The 26,976-nt window shown below is 47.1% G+C and overlaps 1 protein-coding gene across 2 annotated transcripts in view; it reads right to left on the bottom strand.

The window, feature by feature from the left end:
• The window catches only part of mthfd2 (methylenetetrahydrofolate dehydrogenase (NADP+ dependent) 2, methenyltetrahydrofolate cyclohydrolase), a 48,363-nt gene that overhangs the window by 13,464 nt on the left and 7,923 nt on the right, over window positions 1-26,976 (bottom strand). Inside the window, exons 2-6 of one of the 2 annotated variants that reach the window (XM_070866346.1) lie at window positions 24,268-24,452; window positions 20,667-20,789; window positions 6,937-7,089; window positions 5,527-5,634; window positions 2,578-2,670 (exon numbers count right to left, since the gene is read on the bottom strand). In XM_070866346.1, coding sequence (XP_070722447.1) covers window positions 2,578-2,670; window positions 5,527-5,634; window positions 6,937-7,089; window positions 20,667-20,789; window positions 24,268-24,452 — 662 coding nt within the window. The remainder of the gene's footprint in view (window positions 1-2,577; window positions 2,671-5,526; window positions 5,635-6,936; window positions 7,090-20,666; window positions 20,790-24,267; window positions 24,453-26,976) is intronic. The other variant, XM_070866347.1, reaches the window with a different exon arrangement.

Genomic DNA, 26,976 nt, shown 5'->3' with positions numbered 1-26,976 from the left:
CCAGGTGTGGCCTCACCAATACCCTGTACAGTTGTAGCAGGACTTCTCTGCTTTTATACTCTATCCCCCTTTGCAATAAAGGCCAACATTCATTTTCCTTCCTGATTACTTACTATACCTGCATACTAACTTTGTTTCATGCACAAGGGCCCCCAGGTCCCTCTGTACTGCAGCATTTTATAATCTCTCCTCATTTAAATAATTTGCTTTTTTATTTTTCCTACCAAAGTGAATAACCTCACATTTTCCCACATTATAGTCCATCTGCCAAATTTTTGCCCACTCACTTAGCCTGTCTATATCCTTTTGTAGATTCTATGTGTCATTCTCACAATTTACTGTCCCACCCATCTTCGTATCATAAGCAAATCTGGCTACATTGCACTCGGTCCAGTCATCTAAGTCATTAATATAGATGGTAAATAGTTGGGGTCCCAGTACTGATCCCTGTGGCACCCCACTAGTTACTATTTGCCAGCCTGAAAATGACCTATTTATCCCGACTCTCTGTTAGCTAGCCAATCCTCTATCCATGCTAATATATTACCCCCAACACCGTGAACTTTTATCTTGTGAAGTAACCTTATGTGGTACCTTATCGAATGTCTTCTGGAAATCCAAATACACCACATCCACTGGTTCCCCCTTATCCACCCTGCTGTCTGTTTTTATATTTCTTGCCAGTTTACTCTCATGTGCTATCTTCTCTGTCTTTATCATTTTTTTTAAGCCATTCTTTGCTGGTTTGTAAAAATATCCCAATGCTCTGGCCTTCACAACATTGCATGCCTGTGTTGTTAATTGATACCATCCTTTACTTCCTTCGTTAGCCTCCCGTTCCTTCGCCTTATATCATCAATGATTTTTGTGGGAAATTAAAATCTTAATGCCGGGGGTGAGGTAACCAACTAGATACCAGGAAAAACAAACTCTTATAGGGCCTTTCTGAAAATAACCTTGAGGCACACAAGAGTGCCTGCAAACCATCCCAATACCACAATAAGGTGTTTGTTGTGGCCAAAGTTAGAACCATTTTAATTCTGTGCAACCCTTGGACAATATTAGAACTGCCTTGTCCAACCCTTAGAGAGCCACATCCTTGAGAAACAAGCTCTCTGTTCGGCAGGCTGCAAATATAATGGAGAACCCTAATCGATCATTTCTCCCCTTGGCCCTCTAGCTGTTTCTCCATTTCTTATCTGTACAGATGAAACAAGGTAGACTCATTTGCAACTTTACATCAGAAATAGGAGCAGGAGTCGGCCATTCGGCCCCTCGAGCCTGCTCCGCCATTCAATACGATCATGGACTCAGCTCCACTTCCCTGCCCGCTCCCCATAACCCTTCACTCCCTCATCGCTCAAAAATCTGTCTATCTCCACCTTAAATATTCTAACTGCTCAACTATCGGTAGCCATGTCTTCAGCTGTCTAGGCCCCAAGCTCTGGAACTCCCTCCGTAAACCTCCTTCCTCCTTAAAACCAACCTCTTTGACCAAGCTTTTGGTCATCTGCCCTAATTTCTCCTTATGTGGCTCGGTGTCAAATTTATTTTTGTCTTGCAACACTGCTGCGAAGCATCTTGGGATGTTTTACTACGTTAAAGGCGCTATATAAATACAAGTTGTTGTTGTTTATTAGTACTAGGCGGGAAAAATATTGTTGTTAATAAATTTCAAGTGAAGTACCATTTTTAACACTTCAGGAAATTTGAGTTTACTTCCAAGTTTGTTCAAAATTTACTGGGAGCATTATTGTCATATTGGTCCCAAGTTCTGGGTGGGTAGGATGGGTTTAGGAGAGAATTGTAATCAAGGACGACATCCACAAAAACTGATGTTATTGCGGAACAGCGCATTGGCCTTTATTGTGACAGTTAGAGTCACATCTGTAATTCAGTGCCTCCGTCACACCAACCGGAGTTGTGAGAGCTCAGCCATTCCCTCACCGAGTCAATTTTCCTGAACTGCCTACACACACACACACACACATCTTCTAAAAGCTTTATTAAAATAAAGATTTATTTAAATAAATTCCTTGAAGATGGTATTGGTCTAGAGGACTACGCTGTAAATACTGAGCCCATGGTTGGCATTGGACTTCTGGAAGTCCACACTTTCGGGGACACCCTGCGAGATGTTTTTGACATCAAAACGATATGAAACACATCGTTTGCTTTGGATCCGTCTTTCGGGCGAGACGTTAAACCAAGGCCCCATCTGCTCTCAGGTGGATGCAAAAGATCCTACAGCACTATTTCTTGTTGTCCCCAGTCTCCTGGCCAATATTGATCCCTCAATAAACATCACTAAAACAGATTATCTGGTCATTATCACATTGCTGTTTGTGGGAGCTTGCTGTGCGCAAATTGGCTGCCGCGTTTCCCACATTACAACAGTGACTACACTTAAAAGAAAAGAACTTTATTGGCTGTAGAGCAGTTTGGGACGTCCGGAGGATGTGAAAGGCGCCATGGAAATGCAAGTCTTTGCTTCGGAAGCCTAACTGTGCGCATCTGTTGTTGAAACGTGCAGACTCCAGTTTCAACCAGTCCTGAAACTTGAAACCATTCACTTACCTGCTGCGGCCACAATGATATCCGCAAGTTGTGTGTGGGCCCTGAGCTGGTCTTTGGGTGTGTATCGATGAGAGATGGTCACCGTGGCATCCCCTGCAATACAACACTCGCATTATCTTTCCAAGTCGCAATCACGTGCAACTAATCCTCAGTCTGCTGTCACCTCCACAAGGTCAAGACGAGCTTCAAGAGGTCTACATGGGTGCTTGGAGTGAGATACAAGAGTTGAGTGAAACGGACCCATTGCCTGCAGTCAGCCACAATGTAGTTTGAAAAACAGGCTAATATTGCAAGATCAAGCTCTTTAAATGGAAAGGAACCCTAGTAAGAACAAAAGGCAGATCAAAGAGGACATTTCTTTCTTCAGTTTTGAAGCTTCATCTCCCAAAAGATACCACCCGAATTCTCCAACCCTTGTGTGACAACAGATTGCTGCTCAAGTGTCAGATGGGGGGGGGGGGGGGAAAGAGTCCTATTATATTGCTATATGGCTGCAGCAACAAAACTGCGCTTGAAAAGTTAGTTTGTGGGTAACTGTGTCTTTAAGAAAGTTCTTTTAACTTTATGTCAGGGCAGCAGCCAATACTTAAAAGTTTCCGGAGAATGTTCAGTCACTATAAGAGGCAGCCTATCTATAAGACACAGGGGATAGAAATTGCTTTTTTGGCGATAGCGGTTTTTTTTTTTTTTTAAGGCATTTCTCGCCAAAAATACCGTTATAAATACCGCTTTTTTTTTTTCAAAAAGGGGTCAAATTGGCAACAAAATGCGCCCAACGGTAAAAATCGGCTTTGCACGAGGATTCACAGTCCTCGCCAACTGCAGCCCGAGGTCGATTACCGATAAAAACACAGGCCCTCAGATGGAAAACATTAAAAAAGAGAGGCCCTGGGAGGGAAAACATTTTTTTTTTTAAAACACAGGCCCTGGGAGGGAAAACACTACAAAAAAAAACACAGGCCCTGGGAGGGAAAACACAAAAAAACACAGGCCCTGGGAGGGAAACACAAAAATCATTTACAAGACCCTTAACTAAGTAATTGCTGCAAGAGAATTTAAAACTTTATAGCTTACCTTTTTTGCAGGTCTTCCTACTTACCGCTGTTTGAGGCTGCAACCCAAGTGTTTCTCGGGCGTTTTGTTCCGCCCAGAATACGGGTGTGCCGAACGGCCAATTTAAAGCGATAGCGCTTTTGTTGGCGTTGCACAAAGGTGGTCCGCTTTTCGTGCGGTATTTCAAAACGCCAGCATACCACTTTGGCCAATTTAGGTGAGCACCATTTACTGTCAAAAAAGTCAAAATATCACCCAAAAAAGGCAAAATATCGCTGAAAAAGTGAGTGCAAGGCTGGCCAATTTCTAGCCCAGGCAGTTTCTTTGACACAGCATCAGCCAAGAAGCAAAGCCTTGGTTTTAGAGACAACTGACATTTATTTCGAGGATCAAACTGGACATTTAGAATTGCATCTGTTGTAGGCAGGCATCAAAAGAAAACAAGGTCAGCGGAAGACAGCAGGCTGCTGTTCATATCGTATCGACTTAGTGTCAGCTGTGGCTCAGTGGGCAGCACTCGCGCCTCGGAGTCAGAAGGTTGTGGGTTCAAGTCCCACTCCAGGGATATGAGCACAAAAAAAATCCAGGCCGACACTCCCAGTGCAGTACTGAGGGAGTGCTGCACTGTTGGAGGTGCCGTCTTTCAGATGAGACGTTAAACCGAGGCCCCGTCTGCTCTCAGCTGGATGTAAAAGATTCCATGGCACTATTTCAAAGAAAAGCAGGGGAGTTACCCCCGGTGTCCTGGCCAATATTTATTGCTCAATAAACACACAGAATATATGGACGTTGTGACATTGTTGTTTGTGGGAGCTTGCTGTGCGCAAACTGGCTGCTGTGTTTCTCACATTTCAACAGTGACTACACATCAAAAGTATTTCATTGGCTGTAAAGCGCTTTGTGACGTCCAGTGGTCATGAAAAGCACAATATAAATGCAAGTCTTTCATTCTAAATCATAACCCATGCAACGGTTCATCGGAAATGCCAACAAAGGCTGCTGAAAAGAACCAAGTCTGGAGAGTCTAGTTTGAAGAGAGGTGTACATATCGTTTAAGCAAGTTCTTGTCCTGCTAGTTTCCCACAGCATGTGCGCTTCTGTCTGCATCTTATATGAAGAATATTTTGAGTTAATTTGAGCCTCAATGCACCAGTCGGAGTGCAGTACATGCAGTGTCTACTGACGGACAGTCGAGAGTCTGGCGAACAAGGCCACAGGGTGTGTGACTGCGAGGAGACAGCAATGGGCAGCCTTTTAGTATGAATCCCAATTCACAGCGTGCACAACAGCACGAGCTTCAGGTCGTAGGAGATTCAGTCTGGATGTGAATACCAAATTAAAAGCAATAGCCGCTTAATCCTACAGCCGGGGCCTGAAATTGCCTGGTCCCGTTTGGGGTGGATAACATGCTTCGGCCCTTGTGTAAACAAATGAGCGGGGCGGAGTTGGTCGGGGCAGTGGCAGAGGGGCGGCAACGAGCCGGGAGCGGCGCGAAAGGCGGGCAGTGCCCCGCCCGGCCTGACCCTCGGCCCACAAGTAAAAGAAAATGGCGGCTGTGGTGGGCCCTCCAGTTTACGGGCTGCCGTACCTCCCAGGCACCGGCAGCTTCCCGCCACACGGCATGGCGTGGCATTAATCCGTTCCCCGCCCCTTAAATCTTTACAACAGTATTTTTTTTTTTAAAAAGTACATAAAAAAAGCTAAACAAACTTCCAACAGGAAATAATTCCAAAGTCACATTAAAGACATTTCCACCTTTACCACTTAAAATGCCAATGGTTTTGTTTTGCGTTTCCCTTTGAACTTCAGTGAAGAGGGGTCGACAAAGCAGGTTGAACTTCAACATGAAGTCCTGTTAAATTTGACACTGTGCAGTACATGACCTTCACCCCTCACCTCCAGGCCGCTCGTGGGCTCCATCGGTGTGCAGGAGCATCGCTATGGGCATTCCCACATTCTTCGACCGGCCAGCAACAACAACGTTCTTCCCAAGAGTTGGGATCCCTGAATGGAAAAATGGCATCTTGTTAATTCATGAAAACCAACACAGTCCTTGACTGAAGTGCAAACTGACAGTCCACACGACAAAGTACACGCGTCTTTTTCTGTTTTGCCACTGGCTACAACTATCACCTGAGGAAATGAGTCATCGCAGACACCACCACAAAATCTGGTTCCCATTTGATTTGTCTGGAAAATGACGTATAACTAGTATTATGCACCAGGCAAATGTCCAACATGCATACACCCTTTGGGGAACAGCAATAAAGGTGGTGGAGACAGAGAGAGATTTGGGTATTCTAAGGGATATGGGCCAAAGGCGGGTATAAGGATGATCTCATTGAATGGCGGAACAGGCTCGAGGGGCTGAATGGCCGACTCCTGTTCCTACATCTCTTTTTTAAAAAAAGGTACGTGAGCATTGCAGTGAAGCACTAGCGAGAGCGAAAAGGGTGTTGGGGTGTATCCATAGGACAATTGAGTACAAGACAAGGCAGACTATTTTGTTATTGTACAAGACCTTAGTCAGGCCGCACTTGGAATACTGTGTCCAGTTTTGGTCTCCTCGTATGGTGGGCGATAGAGGCTGTGGAGAGGTTGCAGAGAGGGCCACTAAACTAATTCTAAGTTTAAAGCATCTTAGTTATCAAGATAGGTGAAAAGAACTGGAACTCTTTTCACTTTAGAGAAGCGTAGATGGGGGGGTCTGATTGAAGTTTGTAAGATGCTGAAGGAATGGACAGGTTAGGGAGGACCAGGGACACAAATTTAAGTTGTATAAGGCTAGATATCAGGAGGTGGATCTTTTCCCAGAGAATCGCAGGCCTCTAGAACAGGCTGCCGTCTCACTGAATCCCTTCAAGTGAGAGGTGTCTGCAGCGGAGATCAGCTCTTACAGGAGGTTGGTGCTGCAGGGAATTCTGGGCCAGGGTGATCTCCTGGACCAGTTTCAATCGCCTGGATAGGTCGGAGAGGAATTTCCCAGATTTCCCCCCAAATTGGCCTGGGTTTTTTTTTTCTGGTATTTCACCTGCCTCAGGAGATCCCAGGGTTTGGGGTGGAGTATATATGTTGCGATACACAAGGTATCACAATTGTGTGGGACAGGCTCGATGGCCCGGGTGGTCTTTACCTGTCCAGTCATTGTTTGCATCTTTCCAGAATACCAGGAACACAAAACTACTCAATAAAGTTGAACATTTTCAGGCAGGTTTCTACATTCCTGCTCAGGTCTGCGGGCATTATAGTACAGTGAAAGTTATGGGCCAAGATGTAAATATATATATATATTTGTTTGAAAATCACCTGTTCTTTGGATTATTTCCCACACTCCCCAAGGTGTCGCAGGCAGCATGGAGCTCTGGTCGAGGCACATACGGCCTACATTAATCACATGAAACCCATCCACATCCTTCGCTGGAGACACTGCATTGCAGATCTTGCGCTCGTCGAGGTGTTCTAAGGAAATAATTCAGCGTTGGATCAATCCATGGGCCAGTCTCGATTTTGAAAGCAAGAGTACATCAACTTATCGTTGTTAAGATTCAAACCAGGCTACGTGTTGGGCACTTTAACAAGCACATCACAGAGGCATCCAGTTCTATACCTACTGACCTAGCTCTCCAAGGCTACCAGCTGTTTAAGGGGAAGCTAGCAATGTGCATGAGGGAGAAAGGAATAGAAGGATATGCCAATAGGGCAAGATGGCATTTTAGCTACGAGGAAAGATTGGATAGGCTGGGGTTGTTCTCTTTGGAACAGAGGCGGGTACACCGTATTGAGGTGTGTAAATGATGAGGGGCCTGGATAGAGTGGATAGGAAGGACCAGTTTCCCTTAGCAGAGGGGTCAATAACCAGGGGCAGATTTAAAGTAATTAGTAGGAGGTTTAGAGGGGATTTGAGGGGAAATGTCTTCACCCAGAGGGTGGTGACGGTCTGGAACTCACTGCCTGAAAGGGTGGTAGAGGCAGAAACCCTCACCACATTTAAAAATTACTTGGATGTGCCCCTGAAGTGTCGTAACCTACAGGGCTACGGACCGAGAGCTGGAAAATGGGATTAGGCTGGATCATCATAGATGAGGATGACTTGCTTCCTCACCAAAAAGGAATGAGTTCACAGGTGTTTCAATGAAGGACCTAATATTCCAGGTCCTGAACTACATTCTGAAGGGTGGAAGATGCCTGTGCGTGGATTTTATTTAACCTGGGGTGACCGTTGCACACCAGCCACCACACGGGCTTGACAGAGCTAGGTCTTGGTCCAGTGGCAAGGGTTAACCAGGACGACTGGAGACCTGCTCTGCTGCACGGACCTAGTACGCACACATATCGCAGTGTGGGCTGGGCCCGTGCTGCCCCTGGGCCCTCGCCTCTTCTGGGCCCCGATCATGCCCTCTACGAACTCTTGCCGCTCCTCCGCCCCTTGTCGCCCGGCGCAGACACGAAATGCTTTCCTTCTATGCTGTAAATGTCTCGGACTATGGAGAGGGGTGAGGAGGAGGTCCTGTGGAGCATAAACACTGGCACGGACCAGTTGGGCCAAATGGCCTGTTCCTGTGTTGTACTCTGTCATTTTAATATTCCTGCCTGCAATTGTATATATATTTTTAATTCTCCCCTGCAGTGTATTGCCTTCACTGATTGGAAGCGATCTGATCACAGGTTTCAGGAGACACTTTGGAACGTTGCAGACCCACCAAGGTGGTGTTACTGTATTGCAAGCTCTTCAATCGGTCCAATTGTTGTAGCTCATTCCCACGTTACAACAGTGACTACACTCCAGATATACTTCATTGCCTGTAAAATGCTTTTGGAGAGATCTGGTGGTCATGAAAGGCGCCATAAACCTAACCACCCTTGTGCCACCAGTGCGGTGCGAGGAGAACTATGCCAGCGTTTGCCGCACCAGCTTACTGAAGCTTTCTGGGAGAGAGAAATAGTCGAGCCATTGGAAACGTGGAAACGTGGACCCATCCCCCCCTCCTCCCCCCCCCAGGGTCTCTCGTCACGTGAAATGCTACACCCCCAATCCCCCCCACCTTCCCACACTCAGGCAACTCTAGCATTGGTCACAGCAGGACAAGCCATGACCCGATTCAGGGTGGGAGCCTGGCTAGAGTAGGGGGCAATAGTGTCGACACAACACAACATCGCAGAAAATAAACAACCTACACAATGTCACGCTGGAAGAGATGGTATCTTGAACGAGAGGGCTGATACTCAAATGATCATAGACCTAACCAACTATACATATCATCAATACAATCATTAACAACAACTACTTGTATTTATATAGCGCCTTTAAGGTAGTGAAATGTCCCAAGGTGCTTCATGGGAGTGATACGAGGTTAAAAATATGACACCAAGCCGCAGAACTAGAAGTTAGCACAGGTGACCAAAAGCTTGGTCAAAGAGGTAGGTTTTAAGGAGAGCTTTGAAGGAGGAAAGAGGTAGAGAGGCAGAAAGGTTTAGGGAGGGAGTTCCAGAGCTTGGGGCCCAGGCAACAGAAGGCACGGCCTCCAATGGTGGAGCGATTATAATCAGGGATGCTCAAGAGGGCAGAATTACAGGAGCACAGAGATCTCGGGGGTTGGAGGAGATTACCGAGATAGGGAGGGGCGAGGGCCATGGAGGTATTTGTAAACAAGGATGAGAATTTTGAAATCAAGTCTTGACCAGGAGCCAATGTATGTCAGCGAGCACAGGGGGTGATGGGTGAGCGGGACTTGGTGCGAGCGGGACTTGGTGCGAGCACAGGGGGGGATGGGTGAGCGGGACTTGGTGCGAGCACAGGGGGGGATGGGTGAGCGGGACTTGGTGCGAGCACAGGGGGGGATGGGTGAGTGGGACTTGGTGCGAGCACAGGGGGGGATGGGTGAGCGGGACTTGGTGCGAGCACAGGGGGGGATGGGTGAGCGGGACTTGGTGCGAGCACAGGGGGGGATGGGTGAGCGGGACTTGGTGCGAGCACAGGGGGGGATGGGTGAGCGGGACTTGGTGCGAGCACAGGGGGGGATGGGTGAGCGGGACTTGGTGCGAGCGGGACTTGGTGCGAGCACAGGGGGGGATGGGTGAGTGGGACTTGGTGCGAGCGGGACTTGGTGCGAGCACAGGGGGGGATGGGTGAGCGGGACTTGGTGCGAGCACAGGGGGGGATGGGTGAGCGGGACTTGGTGCGAGCACAGGGGGGGATGGGTGAGCGGGACTTGGTGCGAGCACAGGGGGGGATGGGTGAGCGGGACTTGGTGCGAGCGGGACTTGGTGCGAGCACAGGGGGGGATGGGTGAGTGGGACTTGGTGCGAGCGGGACTTGGTGCGAGCACAGGGGGGGATGGGTGAGCGGGACTTGGTGCGAGCACAGGGGGGGATGGGTGAGCGGGACTTGGTGCGAGCACAGGGGGGGATGGGTGAGCGGGACTTGGTGCGAGCACAGGGGGAGATGGGTGAGCGGGACTTGGTGCGAGCACAGGGGGAGATGGGTGAGCGGGACTTGGTGCGAGCACAGGGGGGGATGGGTGAGCGGGACTTGGTGCGAGCACAGGGGGGGATGGGTGAGCGGGACTTGGTGCGAGCGGGACTTGGTGCGAGCACAGGGGAGATGGCACTTGGAGAGAGACCGAGAGTGCTTCTATAGAGGCATCACAAGGAATTAGCTGCACAGCATGGTGAGGGAGAGCCTCAGGCTGATAGAACCAGGGAAAGTGCCCCACTACTTCACCAATCGGGATTTCAAGAGATGGAATATAGAACACGAGGCTCAAATGCCTCGCAAGATCTAGATCTAGATCCGCAGGCTCACTACTTCTGGTCCCACACACTTGGAGCAACCAATCTTGTATGGGATTGACACTCTGTGCCAGTCCAGTAGAGGAAAGCTAGCCAGCTCAGTTTTCTTAGGTCGAGAACATCTGGGTACTACAGGGGCAGGTGCTGCTAAAACACGGGCATGCTCCAGCAAACGTCACCGTGATTAATAATTACACCTGGGTAGCCCCAGACTTATGGGGCTATACCCAAACGTGGGATACTTGGTTATACCCCTACAATTGTACAGGGCCTTGGTAAGATCACACCTGGAGTACTGTGCACTGTTTGGGTCTCCTTATCTGAGGAAGGATATATTTGCCTTGGAGGCTGTGCAACAAAGGTTCACTGGACTGATCCCTGGGATGAGAGGGCTGTCTTACAATGAGAGATTGTGTAGAATGGGCCTCTCTGGAGTTTAGAAGAATGAGGTGTGATCCCTCATTGAAACATACAAGATGCTGAAGGGGATTGATGCAGGGAGCATGTTTCCCCCGGGCTGGGGAGTCCAGAACCAGGGGTCACAGTCTCAGGATAAGGGGTCAGCCATTTAGGATTGAGATGAGGAGAAATTTCTTCTTTGGAATTCTCTGCCCCAGAGAGCTGTGGATGCTGAGTCCTTGAGTATATAGAAGGCCGAGATCGATAGATTTTTATAGTCTCTGGGGAAGTAAGGGATTATGGTGATCGGGCGGGACAGTGGAGTGGAGGTCGATGATCAGCCATGACCTTATTGAATGGCGGAGCAGGCTCGAGGGGCCGTAGGGCCTACTCTTATTTCTTATGACGTGACTGACCATTACATCCCAGTGTGTGGGTTTAGTGGGACTAAGTCTCCATTAATTGCACTGGGTCAGCACAAGCTGGTTAGCCTTACCCCTTCAGTCATAGCCACCACTGTGTCATTACAACCCCAACTACGATGTTGTATGGGACTAACAGGACCGGTCACATTAATAGCCCCAGTTTCTGCTTCACAGCCGCCTCTACTATCAAACAACACGTCTTAACCAATATCAAAACCTATGCTGCAATAAATTTCAATCAAGTGTGGACTTCACCAGTGGCACAATTCGGGTATGATATTATCCTGTTGCCGGAGGACTTCAGTGAGCTTGTGATGTCTTCCCTAAAGCATTGTTACATGCTGGAGCAAGACAACTCGATCTTGAAATTGAAAGCTTAACAGACATAAGAACATAAGAAATAGGAGCAGGAGTAGGCCATTCGGCCCCTCGAGCCTGCTCCGCCATTTAATGCTGATCCAATCATAGACTCATGTCCACTTCTCTGCCCACTCCCCATAACCCCTTATCCCCCTATTCAGTTTAAGAAACGGTCTATTTCTGTCTTAAATGTATTCAATGTCCCAGCTTCCACAGCTCTCTGAGGCAACGAATTCCACAGATTTACAACCCTCAGAAGAAATTTCTCCTCATCTCAGTTTTAAATGGCAGCTCCTTATTCTAAGATCATGCCCTCTAGTTCTAGTCTCTCCCATCAGTGGAAACATCCTCTCTGCAACCCCCTTGTCAAGCCCCTTGATAATCTTATACTATTTTGATATCACCTCTCATTCTTCTGAATTCCAATGAGTAGAGGCCCAACCTACTCAACCTTCCCTCATAAATCAACCCCCTCATCCCCGGAATCAACCGAGTGAACCTTCTCTGAACTGCCTCCAAAGCAAGTATATCCTTTCGTAAATACGGAGACCAAAACTGCACGCAGTATTCCAGGTGTGGCCTCACCAATACCCTGTATAACTGTAGCAAGACTTCCTTACTTTTATACTCCATCCCCCTTGCAATAAGGGCAAAGATTCCATTGGCCTTCCTTGCTGTACCTGCATACTAACCTTTTGTGTTTCATGCAGCAGGACCCCCAGGTCCCGCTGTACTGCAGCACTTTGCAATCTTTCACCATTTAAATAATAACTTGCTCTTTGATTTTTTTCTGCCAAAGTGCATGACCTCACACTTCCCAACATTATACACCATCTGACAAATTTTTGCCCACTCACTTAGTCTGTCTATATCATTTTGCAGATTTTTTGTGTCCTCCTCACTCATTGCTTTTCCTTCTATCTTTGTGTCATCAGCAAACTTGGCTACGTTACACTCAGTCCCTTCTTCCAAGTCGTTAATGTAGATTGCAAACAGTTGGGGTTCCAGCACTGATCCGGACTCTGTTTTCTGTTAGTTAGCCAATCCTCTATCCATGCTAATATATTACCCCCAACTACGTGAACTTTTATCTTGTGCTGTAACCTTTTATGTGGCACCTTGTCAAATGTCTTCTGGAAATCCAAATACACCACATCCACTGGTTCCCCCTTTATCCAGCTTGCTCATTACAGCCTCAAAGAACTCCAGCAAATGTGTCAAACATGATTTCCCCTTCATAAATCCATGCTGAAACTGCCTGATCGAATTTTGTTTTTCCAAATGTCCTGCTACTGCTTCTTTAATAATGAACTCCAACATTTTCCCAACCACAGATGTTAGGCTCACACTGGTGGGATATTGGGCTGAATACATCAGCATACCCCTGGGATCGTATTATTTCACACACTCTGGTAGTTCTCCACATATTTTATATATATATATATATATATAGTGTATTTGATATATGTAAAACATTTTATTCAAGCATACTGGACAGCTGGAAGTGGCTGAATTCTGGAAGGTAATTAAGTGAATTAATAAGTTTTTATTTTGATGCATAGACCAAGTGTATTTTTTTTTAATTCATTTCCAGGATGTGGGCATTACTAATTAGGCCAGCATTTATTGCCCGACCCTAATTGCCCCTTGAGAAGGTGGTGGTGAGCCGCCTTCTTGAACCGCTGCAGTTCGTGTGATGAAGGTGCTCCTGGTGACTCTTGTAGCAGTTTGGTACAAACGAGTGCCTCGCTGGGGCCATTCCAGAGGACAGGTAACAGTCATAAGAACATAACTAGGAGGAGTTGGCCATTCGGTCCCTCGAGCCTGCTCCGCCATTCAATAAGATCATGGCGGATCTGATCTTAGCCTCCACTCCACTACCCTGCCAAACCCCCTGAGAATCTTATACATTTCAATAAGATCACCTCTCATTCTTCTAAACTCCAAAGAGAAAAGGCCCAACCTGCTCAACCTTTCTACATAAGTCAACCCCCTCATCTCAGGAATCAACCTTCAATGCAAGTATATCCCTCCTTAAAGGAGACCAAAACTGTACGCAGTACTCTAGGTGTGGTCACATATAATGCTGTAGATTTCTGGCAGGACTTCCCACATTGCTTTGGGTCTGGAGTCACATATCAGCCAGACCGTGTAAGGGCAGCAGATTTCCTTCCCTAAAAAGGACCAGATGGGTTTTTACGACAATCCGGTAGTTTCAGGGTCACCATTACTGACACGAGCTTTTTATTTCAGATTTAATTAATTGAATTTAAATTCCCCAGCTGCCAGGTTGGGATTGGAACTCACGTCTCTGGCTCATTAGCCCAGGCCTCTGGATTGCTGGTCCAGTATCACCACTATGCTACCGCTCAGAATGGCAGGCTGTGACTAGTGGGGTGCCGCAGGGTTCAGTGCTGGGACCCCAGCTACTTACAATATACATTAATGATTTGGATGAAGGAATTGAATGTAATATCTCCAAGTTTGCAGATGACACTAAACTGTGGGCGGTGTGAGTTGTGAGGAGGATGCTAAGAGGTTGCAGGGAGATTTGGACAGGTTAGGTGAGTGGGCAAATGCATGGCAGATGCAGTATAATGTGGATAAATGTGAGGTTATCCCCTTTGGTGGCAAAAACCAGGAAGGCAGATTATTATTTGAATGGCGACAGATTAGGAAAAGGGAAGGTGCAACGAGACCTGGGTGTCATGGTTCATCAGTCATTGAAAGTTGGCATGCAGGTACAGCAGGCGGTGAAGGCGGCAAATGGTATGTTGGCCTTCATAGCGAGAGGATGTGAGTATAGGAGCAGGGAGGTCTTACTACAGTTGTACAGGGCCTTGGTGAGGCCACACCTGGAATATTGTGTTCAGTTTTGGTCTCCTAATCTGAGGAAGGACATTCTTGCTATTGAGGGAGTGCAGCGAAGGTTCACCAGACTGATTCCCGGGATGGCAAGACTGACATATGAGGAGAGACTGGATCATCTGGGCCTATATTCACAGGTGTTTAGAAGGATGAGAGGGGATCTCATGGAAACATAAATTCTGACGGGACGGGACAGGTTATATGCAGGAAGAATGTTACCGATGTTGGGGAAGTCCAGAACCAGGGGACAATGTCTAAAGATAAGGGGTAAGCCATTTAGGACTGAGATGAGGAGAAACTTTTTCACTCAGTTGTTAATCTGTGGAATTCTCTACCGCAGAGAGTTGTTGAGGCCAGTGCATTGGATATATTCAAGAGGGAGTTAGATATGGCCCTGATGGCTAAAGGGATCAGGGGGTATGGAGAGAAAGCAGGAAAGTGGTACTGAGGTGAATGATCAGCCATGAACTCATTGAATGGTGGTGCAGGCTCGAAGGGCTGAATGGCCTGCTCCTGCACCTATTTTCTAGGTTTTTATGTTCCCGCATCTATAATCACGACTAACTGTACTAACAAATTAATGACGGACGAAAAGCCAAAAGGATGTAGGAGAGCCCAGGCCAGACAGAACTGGAACGTGAGGGGTCAGAGGTAGTTCCAGCCCCTCAAAACCAGTGCACGGTGAGAAAGAAGGGAAATCTTAATTTTGGAGTCTCCCTGCTAGCCAACTGGACAAAATGGAATACATATTTAGTTATAGTCTCATGAACTGTAGTCCCAAGTTTGTATTATTATGTATCTGATACACAATGCACAATAATGCTTGAAAAAAAAAAACGCTTTTGAAACTAGTTTAATAGAGTAGACCCAATTAGATTTTAAAATGTTGGGCCTCTCTTGACTAACATTTTAAAGAGCTTCTCAGCAAACTCATAAAAAACGGGAGCAAGGTCATGTGACTGCCACAGTCTTGGACTGTTTGTGTATCAGCACGCAATCAGCAAGAACACCATATCTTGACCCGTGCACACACGTTCCATTTGTGTTGCCATAGCCACCCCAGACTCGAGTCTGGATGGCCAGAAACAGATGATGTCAGGACGCCATGGGATGAGGGCCCGACAGGGGGTAGGTAGGATCATTAGACACGTGTGGGGGGGTTCCAGTGTAAGTCAATGATTGGGTTAACCAGTCTCTATAGGCTTTGCTGGGAAGTATACGAAGGGATCGCTCAAACACTAAGGAGTGGACCCCTTCTTATACTTTGGGGTGGAAAATCGGTCTTCTGCCGCTCCTCGGCGCCCCTCTGGGGCGGCAATGGCGGCAGAAAGCAGTAACGCTCGAGCAGCCAGCTTCCAGCGCCCTGTCGGGACATTCAGTACCGGAATCGATGGGCCATGGAGCATTACCGGGACAGGTGAGTCGGACCGACCCGTAGCGCCCCCTGGTGGGAACGCCTGTGAAAGCAGGCGGTCAGAGCCATAGCGCCCCCTGGTGGGAACGCCTGTGAAAGCAGGCGGTCCGACCCGTAGCGGCCACAGTGAGATCCAGTAATGTCCACCTCAGGTAATACAACTGATGTTGTGGTGGCACCAGTTATGGACTGGGAAGGTTTTGGGGGCGAATGAGTGAGTCATGGCCAGGGTCGGCTGAGGGTTAACCCATGGGTCCTCTACAATGGGCCCAATGGTAATATAAACCTGGACTGACTACTACTCAGATGCTGTCATGCGTCAAGTCTCACTTACACTGAATAAAATATAATCACGGTCACCAATACTTTCAGAACTTAGAGTGAAAGGATTAATTGGCACAGATTCAGAAACTCAACACCCACCATCTCGCCTGGCCAGTGCCCATAGCAACAGGCTAAGCAGACTGGGCATAATTTAATTTGAGCTGAGGAAAGACTGGATTGGTCGGTGTTGCTTTCTTTGGAATAGGAGGTGGTTGAGGGGAGATTAATTGAGGTGTATAAAATCGTTAGCTGCCTGGATAGAGTGGATAGGGAGCATCTATTTCCCTTAGCAGAGAGGTCAATAACATGGGGACATTGATTTAAAGTACTTGGATAGGCACGTGAAGTGCTGTAACCTACAAGGCTGCAGACCAAGAGCTGGAACGTGGGATTAGGCTGGATAGCTGCAAGTGTCAGCTGTGGCTCAGTGAGTAGCACTCCCGCCTCGGAGTCAGAAGGTTGTGGGTTCAAGTCCCTCTCCAGCAACTGGAGCACTAAAAAAAAAAAAACCTCGACTGATCCTCAGCACTGAGACATTAAACCGAGGCCCCGTCTGCCCTCTCAGCTGGACATAAAAGATCCCGTGGCACTATTTCAAAGAGGAGAGTTATCCCCGGTGTCCTGGGGCCAATATTTATCCCTCAATCATAAAAAAAAAACCAGATGATCTGGTCATTATCACATTGCTGTGTGTGGGAGCTTGCTGTGCACAAATTGGCTGCCGTTTTTCCCACATTACAACAGTGACTACACTCCAACAGTACTTCATTGGCTGTAATGCACTTTGACACGTCTGGTGGTCATGAAAGGCGCTATATAAATACACGTCTTTCTTTTTAAACCTATGATTCTGGATGCAAGAACAGTGGAAGTAATGGGCTGCAACATTGAAGGCACGGGAGAGAACAACAACAAAAAAAGTCAAGTACAAGGTCAGCGGGTCGATTCCGGGCCCGAGTTTGATATGACAGTGGTGGCTCCCAGTGTTAAAACAAGTTACCAGTGCATTCCACTGGCTAAATACCGGCTACGTACAGCTCGTTCCTCAGCACCCTGTGGGTAGGTGCTGCCAAGGCTTCAGTTTCTGTTTTGTTGGACGTGTCTTTTGAGAACTGTAATGCATCATGCTTCGTATCAGTATCAGCTGTGTCTCAGTGGGCAGCACACTCGCCGTGGAGTCAGAAGGTTGTGGGGTCAAGTCCCACTCCAGGGGCTTCAGCACAAAAATCCAGGCTGACACTCCCAGTGCAGGGCTGAGGGAGCGCCGCACTATCGGAGATGCCGTCTTTCAGATGTGGCGTTAAACCGAGGTCTACACTCAGGTAGACGTAAAGATCTCATGGCACTATTCTGAAAAAGAGCAGAGGAATTATCGCCTGTATCTAGCCTGATATTTATCCCTCAAACATAAAAACAGATGATCTGGTCATTATCACATCGCTGTGTGTGGGAGTTGTGCGCAAGTTGGCTGCCGCGTTTCCCACATTACAACAGTGACTACACTCCAAAAAGTACTTCATTGGCTGTAAAGTGCTTTGGGACATCTGGTGGTTGTGAAAGGTGCTATATAAATGCAGGCCTTTCTTTCTCAGTGAATATGTGCACGTTTTCTGGACATAACTCTGAAGGAAGGTATCAGTTGCCATTAACATTTGGCGTTTTTCCTTAAATTCATCTTGAATATATTCCGTGCAGAAATTTCTCTCGACGCTTGCTCCGAATGTCCCTGGCCCTAATTTGGTCATGTGGTTCAGCACATTATTGCTTCCATTTTGTTCATATTTCTATGGGCAACGTGTAAACAAGTCAGGAGCAGTCGCTCTGGACTGTTCCTGTTCAGCAGCTTGCAGTTAGTCTGAGCAGTAAAAACACAGTCTGCACTTTCAGAATCTGCAGGGAAACGAGGAGGACAGAGTTTTCAGTTTCCCTTAAACTCTAGCGCTGTTGAAAAAGACTTGCATTTATATAGCGCCTTTCATGACCACTAGACGTCTCAAAGCACTTTACAGCCAATGAAGTGTAGTCACTGTTGTAATGTGGGAAACGCAGCAGCCAATTTGCGCACAGCAAGCTCCCACAAACAGCAACGTGATAATGACCAGATAATCTGTTTTTGTTATGTTGATTGAGGGAATAAATATTGGCCCCAGGACACCGGGGATAACTCCCCTGCTCTTCAAAATAGTGCCATGGGATCTTCTGCATCCACCTGAAAGAGCAGACGGGGCCTCGGTTTAATGTCTCATCCGAAAGATGGCACCTCCGACAGCGCAGCACTCCCTCAGCACTGCACTGGAGTGTCAGCCTAGATTTTTGTGCTCAAGTCTCAAGTGGGACTTGAACCCACAACCTCCTGACTTAGGGGAGAGTGTGTGACCCATAGCTGACACTTAGTCAGCTCAGTGCACACATTTGTTCTCGACATACGTGCGATATGGATTTGGGCACGATGTCAACATTTGCTGATGACACAAAAGTAGGAAATGTGGCAAACAGCACAGACTGCAAGAGAGTTTGCAAAGTCACAAACAGATGCCAATTTCAGGCAGGGAAGTGACCACCAATACATTTTCAGAGGGAAACAAAACCAAGTACGTTCAATGGAAAAACACTGATAAAGGGCAGAGACCCGCCCAGCAAAGGAGCACTAATAATTCCTTGCAAGTGTGAATGCGAAGACAGAGACCATTGGATTTTAAGAGAAAGTGAATAAACATGTGAAGCAGGGCTGCGGAGCTAGTTGTTGATTAGTCCAGTAAAGAGCTGCACATTCACAGTAGGATGAGTGGCCTCCTGCAGTGTTGCAAATTTCTGTGGTTAGATACTTCCGGAGAGACTGGAAGCAGTACTTAATATGCAAAGGAGCACTGGTATGGGGATCTGTGCTAAAGGAACTGCTCAGAATAAAACATTTAAAGTTCTCTTGATCTAGGTATGGAAATTGCCTTGTGACCACGTCAGTGATGTCTAGGAGTCTATTTCACCCCATCAGGTTCTGGGGCTCAAGCATGTGTCAGTCTATGTGACAAAGTGCTGGCATGAGATGTGAAAACTACCTCATTAGATGCTAAGGCCCAAGCTTTGTGATGTTAATAACTTAGTAATGTTTTAGCACCACACAAACCCTCTGGCAACAAACTGGCAGGTCTCTGAATAATGGAAATATCATCTCTGGATGCAATTAATCTTTCTTTTTTTAAAAAAGAGGTCCTTTTAAAATAAAGATTTTTAAGTCCTTTTTTAAAAAAAATGATTATTGTGCTGCACAATAATGTGTATATTGTAATGAAGCAAATGACTTTAATCCACTTGCTTATCCATAACTCTATGATTACAGTACTGTAATTGCAATTTTTACCTCTTTCATCCTTCAAGACGCTCCTTAAAACCGACCTCTTTGACCAAGCTTTTGGTCACCTGCGCCAATTTCTACTTTTGTGGCTCGATGTCAAATTTTTTCTCTCATAATACTCCTGTGAAGTTCCCTCGGACATTTCACTACGTTAAAGGTGCTATATAAATGCTATATATGTATATATGCCACAGTACAGTATAGATTCCATAGGATGATGCCAGGGATGGGAAATTATAGTTATATTATGAGGAGAGACTTGACATACTGGGACAACTTCCACTGGATCAAAGAAGACAAAGCAGATTTAGGAGTTTATTAATATTATGAAAGGTTTTATTAGGTGAATAGGGAAAGACTGCATTCTCTGGTTAGGGAGTCAGTAGCTAGGGATCATCAATTTCAAATTGTCATTCAGAATGAAGACAAAGGTTAGCAGAAACGTTTTAATGCAGAGAGTTGTTAGAACAGAGGAAGATACGGCTCAAAGAAACTGGGGTTAGTTTTGGATTACTCTAGCAAAGAGCAAACATAGACATAGCTTCTATTTTGGCTGTAAATGTCTACAGTATGGTCCTATGGTATTCAAGGTCCTATGGTATTCAACCTGCAGCAGAGCAGGTCTCCAGTCGTCTTGGTTAACCCTTGCCACTGGATAAAGACCTAGCTCTGTCAAGCCCGTGTGGTGGCTGGTGTGCAACGGTCACCAGACGTTAAATAAATCCACACACAGGCATCTTCCACCCCCTCAACTGGAACATCAGGTCCTTCACTGAAACATCTGTGAACTCGTAGAAGCAAGTCATCCTTGTTCGAGGGACCGCCTGTGATGGTAATGATAAATGTAAGTTGTTGCTTTGATGCAACTTGATCCAATGGATAAAATGGTTAAAATAGAACGGCTAAGTGAATAAAGTGACTTGGAAAAAAATTATTTATTTAACCGTTTTGCACTGTACTACGAATGTGGCTGCTGAATTTTCCAGATACTCAGCCTGGCAATTGAGTTAGATACCACTTATCTCCTAACAAAGCTGCCTGTATTTATTCAGTAAACTGGATGAGGCAGGGTTAACACAAGCTCGTTGGTATAACAGAGTCTTACCAGGTAAAGGTAGCTGCACAAGCAATCCATCAACTTTACTGTCATTATTGAGTTTGGAAATCAGCTCCAGCATCTCCTCCTCCGTGATGCTGGATGGCTTCAGAATGGTTTCACTTGTGATGCCTGCTCAACAAGCCAAAGAACAATGATGAGAAAACGTCCACAGTTCAAATGCTTTGCAATTAAAAGCAGCCCAGATCTCACTGCCAGTGATTTCACAAGCCTAATAGTGCCGTGGGATGTTTTACATCCACCTGAGAGCGCAGACAGGGCCTCGGTTTAACGTCTCATCCGAAAGACGGCACCTCTGACAGTGCAGCTCTCCACTGGAGTGTCAGCTTAGATTTTTGTGCTCAAGTCTCTGGAGTGGGGCTTGAACCCACAACCTTCTGACTCAGGCGAGTGCTGCCCACTGAGCCACAGGGGACGCACAAAGGATGGAGAGAAGGACCAATTTGAAATAGGAAAGAAGGGGCTGCCTGATGGACTACATGTGAGCAATCAATCTGAATCTGGATAACCTCTCAACATGTCACTGATCGCCATGGCAATGATATCCATTTGTACAGCAGGAAAAGTTTTGGTCAATGTACAGAAAACACATTCTCCACACAACAGCAATCAGGCTGCAACCAGACCACCTCAAGGTCGTCTTAACATTTTAAATATTTGATTTATTGATTCCTACTCACACTAGCCAACTCCCAATGACTTCTTCTTCGTCTTGCTGTTTGTGTGTCTTCACAGTGAGCATTGGCTGTAGAGGCACCATGCAGACCTGCTCCTGTCCCCACTCAAAATCCACAGAGATGCCCTTCCAGCAAGTTACTCACTGTTCAGCTACCAAAAGCTGGCTATTTTTACCCACCCTCACTTGGAGCCACCGCCGTCAGTGAACACAGCCAAGGACGGAAGCAGCGAGCTTCTCCATCTGTTTGGCTCAGCCACACGCCGAGCCATCGGGAAAACCAAGTGGCTATTTCAAAAGGGGTCATTAGTGAAAGCAAGTCCACATCAATCTGGAGACCTGTGTGAAGAAGCTAGAGATGGGGGGGAGGGGTGGCGCTGGGGGCAGGGAGGGAGGGGTTGAGGGCTGTGGGAGGGGGGGGGGAAAGCAGTCTTTTGGATAAGATGCATTACTACCACTGAATACAGCTCACCACTTAACCCAGGATTGAACTCAGTCTATTTAGTAGCAGGAAGCTTGGTGAGCCCAGCTAGCTATTACTGATGAGTGCGATATGCCAAGTCACGAGTGCTTATGTTGCAGCAGCGCATCTTCAAATAAGCCTCCCTCCACATGCACTTTACTGCCCTATACCCTATTTATAGCCTTTTGACCATTAATTCAATACGGTCCAATTCATTTTAATTTGGATCATTCATTCAAGGAAGTGTCTGTTCGGCAGAAGGTGGAACCCAATTTACTAACATACTATAACAATTTGTACTTACATATCTCCTTTAAATGTAGGAAAACATCCCAAAATGCTTCACTGATGCATTTGATAAAGTGCCACATAATAGGCTTGCAGCAAAGTTGAAGCCCATGGAATTAAAGGGACAGTGGAAGCGTAGTTACGGGATTGGCTCAGTGACAGGAAACAGAGAGTAGTGGGGAACGGCTGTTTGAGACTGGAGGACGGTATACAGTGAGCTGTGTTCCCCAGGACCACTGCTTTTCTGGATATACATTCCATGTGGGTGTACAGGGCACAATTTTAAAATTTGCAGATCATACAAAAGGTGGAAGTATAGTGAACAGTGAGGAGGAGAGGGATAGACCTGAGGAAGACAGACAGGCTGGTGGGATGTGCAGACACATGGCAGATGCAATTTAACGCAGAAAAGTGCAAGATGATACATTTTGGTAGGAAGAATGAAGAGGCGCAATATAAACTAACGGGTACAAGTCTAAAGGGGGTGCAGGAACAGAGAGACCTGAGGGTATATGGGCACAAATCGCTAAAGGTTTGAGCAGGTTGAGAAAGCGGTTAAAAAAAGCTAATGGGATCCTGGGCTTCATAAATAGAGGCATAGATACAAAAGCAAGGGAGTTATGATGAACTTTTATAAACACTGGTTCGGCCTCAACTGGAGTAGTGTGTCCAATTCTGGGCCCCGCACTTTAGGAAGGATGTGAAGGCCTTCGAGAGGGAGCTGAAAAGATTTACGAGAATGGTTCCGGGGATGAGGGACTTCAGTGACGTGGATAGACTGGAGAAGCTGGGGTTGTTCTCCTTGGAGCAGAGAAGGTTGAGAGGAGATTTGATCGAGGTGTTCAAAATCCTGAGGGGTCTGAACAGAGTAGAGAGAGAGAGAAACTGTTCCCATTGGTGGAAGGGTCGGGGACCAAAGGACACAGATTTAAGGTGATTGGCAGAAGAAATAAGGCAACGAGGGAAAACTTTTTACGCAGCGAGTGGTGAGGATCGGGAATGCACGGCCTGAGGGTGGTGGTGGCAGACTCATTTGTGGCTTTCAAAAGGGGACTGGATAAGTACCTGAAGGGAAATAATGGGCAGGGCTCCGGGGAAAGGGCGGGGGAGTGGGACGGGCTGAGGTGCTCCTGCAGAGAGCCGGCACGGGCTTGACGGGCCGAATGGCCTCTTTCTGTGCTGTAACCGTTCTATGGTTCTAGAAAGACAATCAGACAGAATTTGGCACTAAGGCAAAGGCGGGAGGCACTTGTACATCTGCAGTTGCCTCCCTTTCCAACACAGGCCTACTTTTGTCTTAATCACATACCGCAGCACAATGCTGGTTATCTGGGAACACATCACTAACATTTAAACTTACAGCTATTGCTGTTTTTCTCCTACAACATCAAGCTATTGAACCCACTTTTCTGAATTCCCATAAAAGTTGTGTGTCTTAAAATTCGATCTGATTTGCACTAAAGATTTTTTTTTTTTTAAATGCTAGTTAAGATTTTCAGTTTAACACAGCAATTCTGATTATGTAAGTTTGGGAGGAATATATTAAAAGCTAATTTAGTAGGTTTTTAGTCTTGTGCCACCAAATCCCAGAGTGCAAGTTTGCCTCCAGAAAACTCAAACGTCCCATCCTCAAAGGCAAACGCAGCAGGAAAATTTAATTGCAGCGATTGCCAGCTGTTGCACTCTCACATTCTACCTCAAAAGATGCACGCGGATGGGAGCTATGATTTTTATACCTGGCGCGATTTGCCATGAAAGTCCATTTCAGGGAAAGTGTAAATGACATCAACCCTTCAAATGCCCTGGCAATACTCCTTCTAGGTCTTAGACTTGCTGGAAGATGTCGGCACTCCTCACATTCTGCCCTCTTGAGCATCCCTGATTATAATCGCTCAACCATCGGTGGCCGTGACTTCAGTTGCTTGGGCCCCCAAGCTCTGGAACTCCCTGCCCAAACCTCTCCATCCTCCTTTAAGACGCTCCTTAAAACCTGTTGTTGAAGATGGGGCTTCAGCACGGAGCAAGTAAAACATTGAACAGAAAAGTCTCAAGTCCAATTGACGCACTGAACTCAAAGCACGAGTCCTTTCAACATGGATGCTCCACGGAACCGAGGCATGTACTACACAGGTAAAATGGAGGCAATGCATCGAGATCCATACCTACATCAGCAGCAGCTTTGGTTTTGTTTTTCACATAGGAATGACTGGCTGGGTTGTCTCCGACCAGGACAACACTGAGGTGCGGTCTCCGGTTGCCATTAGCAACCCAGCTTTCCACGTCGAGCTTGGCCTCTCCGCAGATCTGCCTGGCCAGCCTTCGTCCAGAGATGACCACCGCCTCATTTCTGAAAATAAAAAAAGCCAAGATTTGACAGGGTGGGGAGAACAGCAGTGCTCAAATTAAAACCGAAGGCGTTATGTATTTAACCCCTTGTAACCTGTATGACACCTGACCACCAGAGAGCCCACCTGTTAGAGTCCCAAGGGATCCCAGCATCCTTTCAGAGCACGGTATATAAGCAGGCCACCCACGAGGTACCTGCACTCTGGAGTCTTATTAAAAGGAGTTAAGGTCACACTTGCTCATGGTACACAGTACTCAGTTTCATCCTTTATTATCAGTGTACCAATTGGCGACGAGGTAACAAACAACCGCGCGAAAATGCAAAGAACAATCGGTATCCTGGAGAAGTTCTCAGAAGGGGACGATTGGGAGACCTTCGTGGAGAGACTTGACCAATACTTTGTGGCCAATGAGCTGGAAGGGGACGAGAATGCTACCAAACAAAGGGCGATCCTCCTAACTGTCTCTGGGACAACCACCTATGGCCTCGAAGAACCTCCTGGCTCTGGCAAAACCAACAAAGAAATCCTACGAAGAATTGTATACACTGGTCCAGGAGCACCTAAATCCTAAGGAAAGCGTTTTGATGGCGAGATATCGGTTCTACACGTGTCACTGATCGGAGGACAGGAAGTGGTGATCTATGTCGCCGAACTAAGGCGCCTCGCAGGACATTGAGAGTTTGAGGGATTCCTAGAACAACTGCTCAGAGACTTTTTTTTATACGGGGCATTCCTTCGCAAACTGTTGACTGTAGAAACTCCGAATCTAATTAAAGCCATAACAATAGCCCAGGCATTTATGTCCACCAGCGACAACACCAAGCAGATTTCGCAGAGTAAAAAAGTGGAAATTGAGCTGGACAGCGAGAAGGCATCATCGCGCCGGTGGAATTCAACGAGTGGGCCAGTCCGATTGTCCCGGTACTTAGAGGACGGCACGGTCAGAATTTATGGGGACTATAAAGTAACGATTAACCGTTTTTCGCTGCAGGACCAGTGCCCACTATCCAAGGCAGACGACCTGGCTGGAGGGAAGACATTCACCAAGCTGCACCTGACCTCAGCCTACATGACGCAGGAGCTGGAGGAGTCTTCGAAAGGCCTCACCTGCATGAACACGCACAAATGTCTGTTCATCTATAACCGGTGCCTGTTCGAGATTCGGTCAGCCGCGGCGATCTTCCAGCAGAACATGGAGTCTGCTAAAGTCGGTTCCGTTCCTTGCACCGTGGTTTTCCAGGACGACATACTGGTTACAGGTCAGTACATCATGGAGCACTTGAAGAATCTGAGAGAGGTTCTTAATCGGTTGGATCGCATGGGGCTCAGATCGAAACGCTCAATGTGTTTTCCTGGCACAGTACGTTGAGTTCTTGAGAAGATGAATCGTGGCAGACAGCATCAGACCCACCAACGCCAAGACAGAGGTCATCAAGAACGCGCTGAGACCACAGAACGTAACAGAGCTGCGGTCGTTCCGGGGATTCCTTAACTATTTCAGTAATTTCCTACCTGGGTTAAGCACCCTGCTAGAACCCCTGCTACTGCGCAAGGGAGACGACTGGGTGTGGGGGAATTCACAAGAGGCTGCCTTTAAGAAAGCCAGAAATCTGTTGTGTTCAAACAAACTGCTTGTCCTGTATAACCCCTGTAAACGATTAGTGCTAGCTTGCAATGCGTCGTCATGTGGGGTCGGGTGTGTGTTACAACAGGCTAACGAATCAGGGATTCTGCAACCGGTCGCTTATGCGTCCAGGAGTTTGTCCAAGGCCGAAAGGGCCTATAGCATGATTGAAAGAGAGGCTCTGGTGTGTGTTTACGAGGTGAAAAAAATGCACCAGTACTTATTTGGCCTCAAGTTTGAGCTTGAAACTGACCACAAGCTGCTCATATTGATGTTCTCAGAGCAAAGGGATTAATACCAATGTCTCTGACACATCCAAAGATGGGCGCTCACGCTGTCAGCATACAACTATGTAATCCACCACAGACCCGGCAAAGAGAACTGCGCAGATGCGGTCAGTCGGCTGCCATTGGCCACCACCAGGGTAGAAATGACGCAACCAGCAGACTTGCTCATGGTCATGGAGGCATTCGAGAATGAGAAGTCCCCCGTTACGGCCCGCCAGGTCAGGACCTGGACCAGCCAGGATCCTTTACTGCCCTTGGTTAAAAAAAAAGTGTCCTCCATGGGAGCTGGTCCGGTGTCCCAGCGGAGATGCAGGAGGCGATTAAGCTGTTCCACAGACGCAAAGACGAGTTGTCCCTGCAGGCGGACTGTCTATTGTGGGGCAATCGCTTGGTCTTGCCCAAGAAAGGCAGAGATACGTTCATATGTGAACTGCACAGCACCCACCCAGGCATTGTAATGATGAAAGCCACAGCCAGATCCCACGTGTGGTGGCCTGGCATCAACTCAGATTTAGAATCATGCGTGCGCCAGTGCAACACTTGCACTCAGCTGAGCAATGCATCCAGAGAGGCAGCGCTAAGTGTGTGATCGTGGCCCTCCAAACCGTGGTC

The sequence above is a fragment of the Pristiophorus japonicus genome, chromosome 22 (genome assembly GCF_044704955.1).
Source record: "Pristiophorus japonicus isolate sPriJap1 chromosome 22, sPriJap1.hap1, whole genome shotgun sequence".
NCBI lineage: Eukaryota > Metazoa > Chordata > Chondrichthyes > Pristiophoridae > Pristiophorus > Pristiophorus japonicus.
This window is presented reverse-complemented; position numbering and strand designations above follow the sequence as displayed.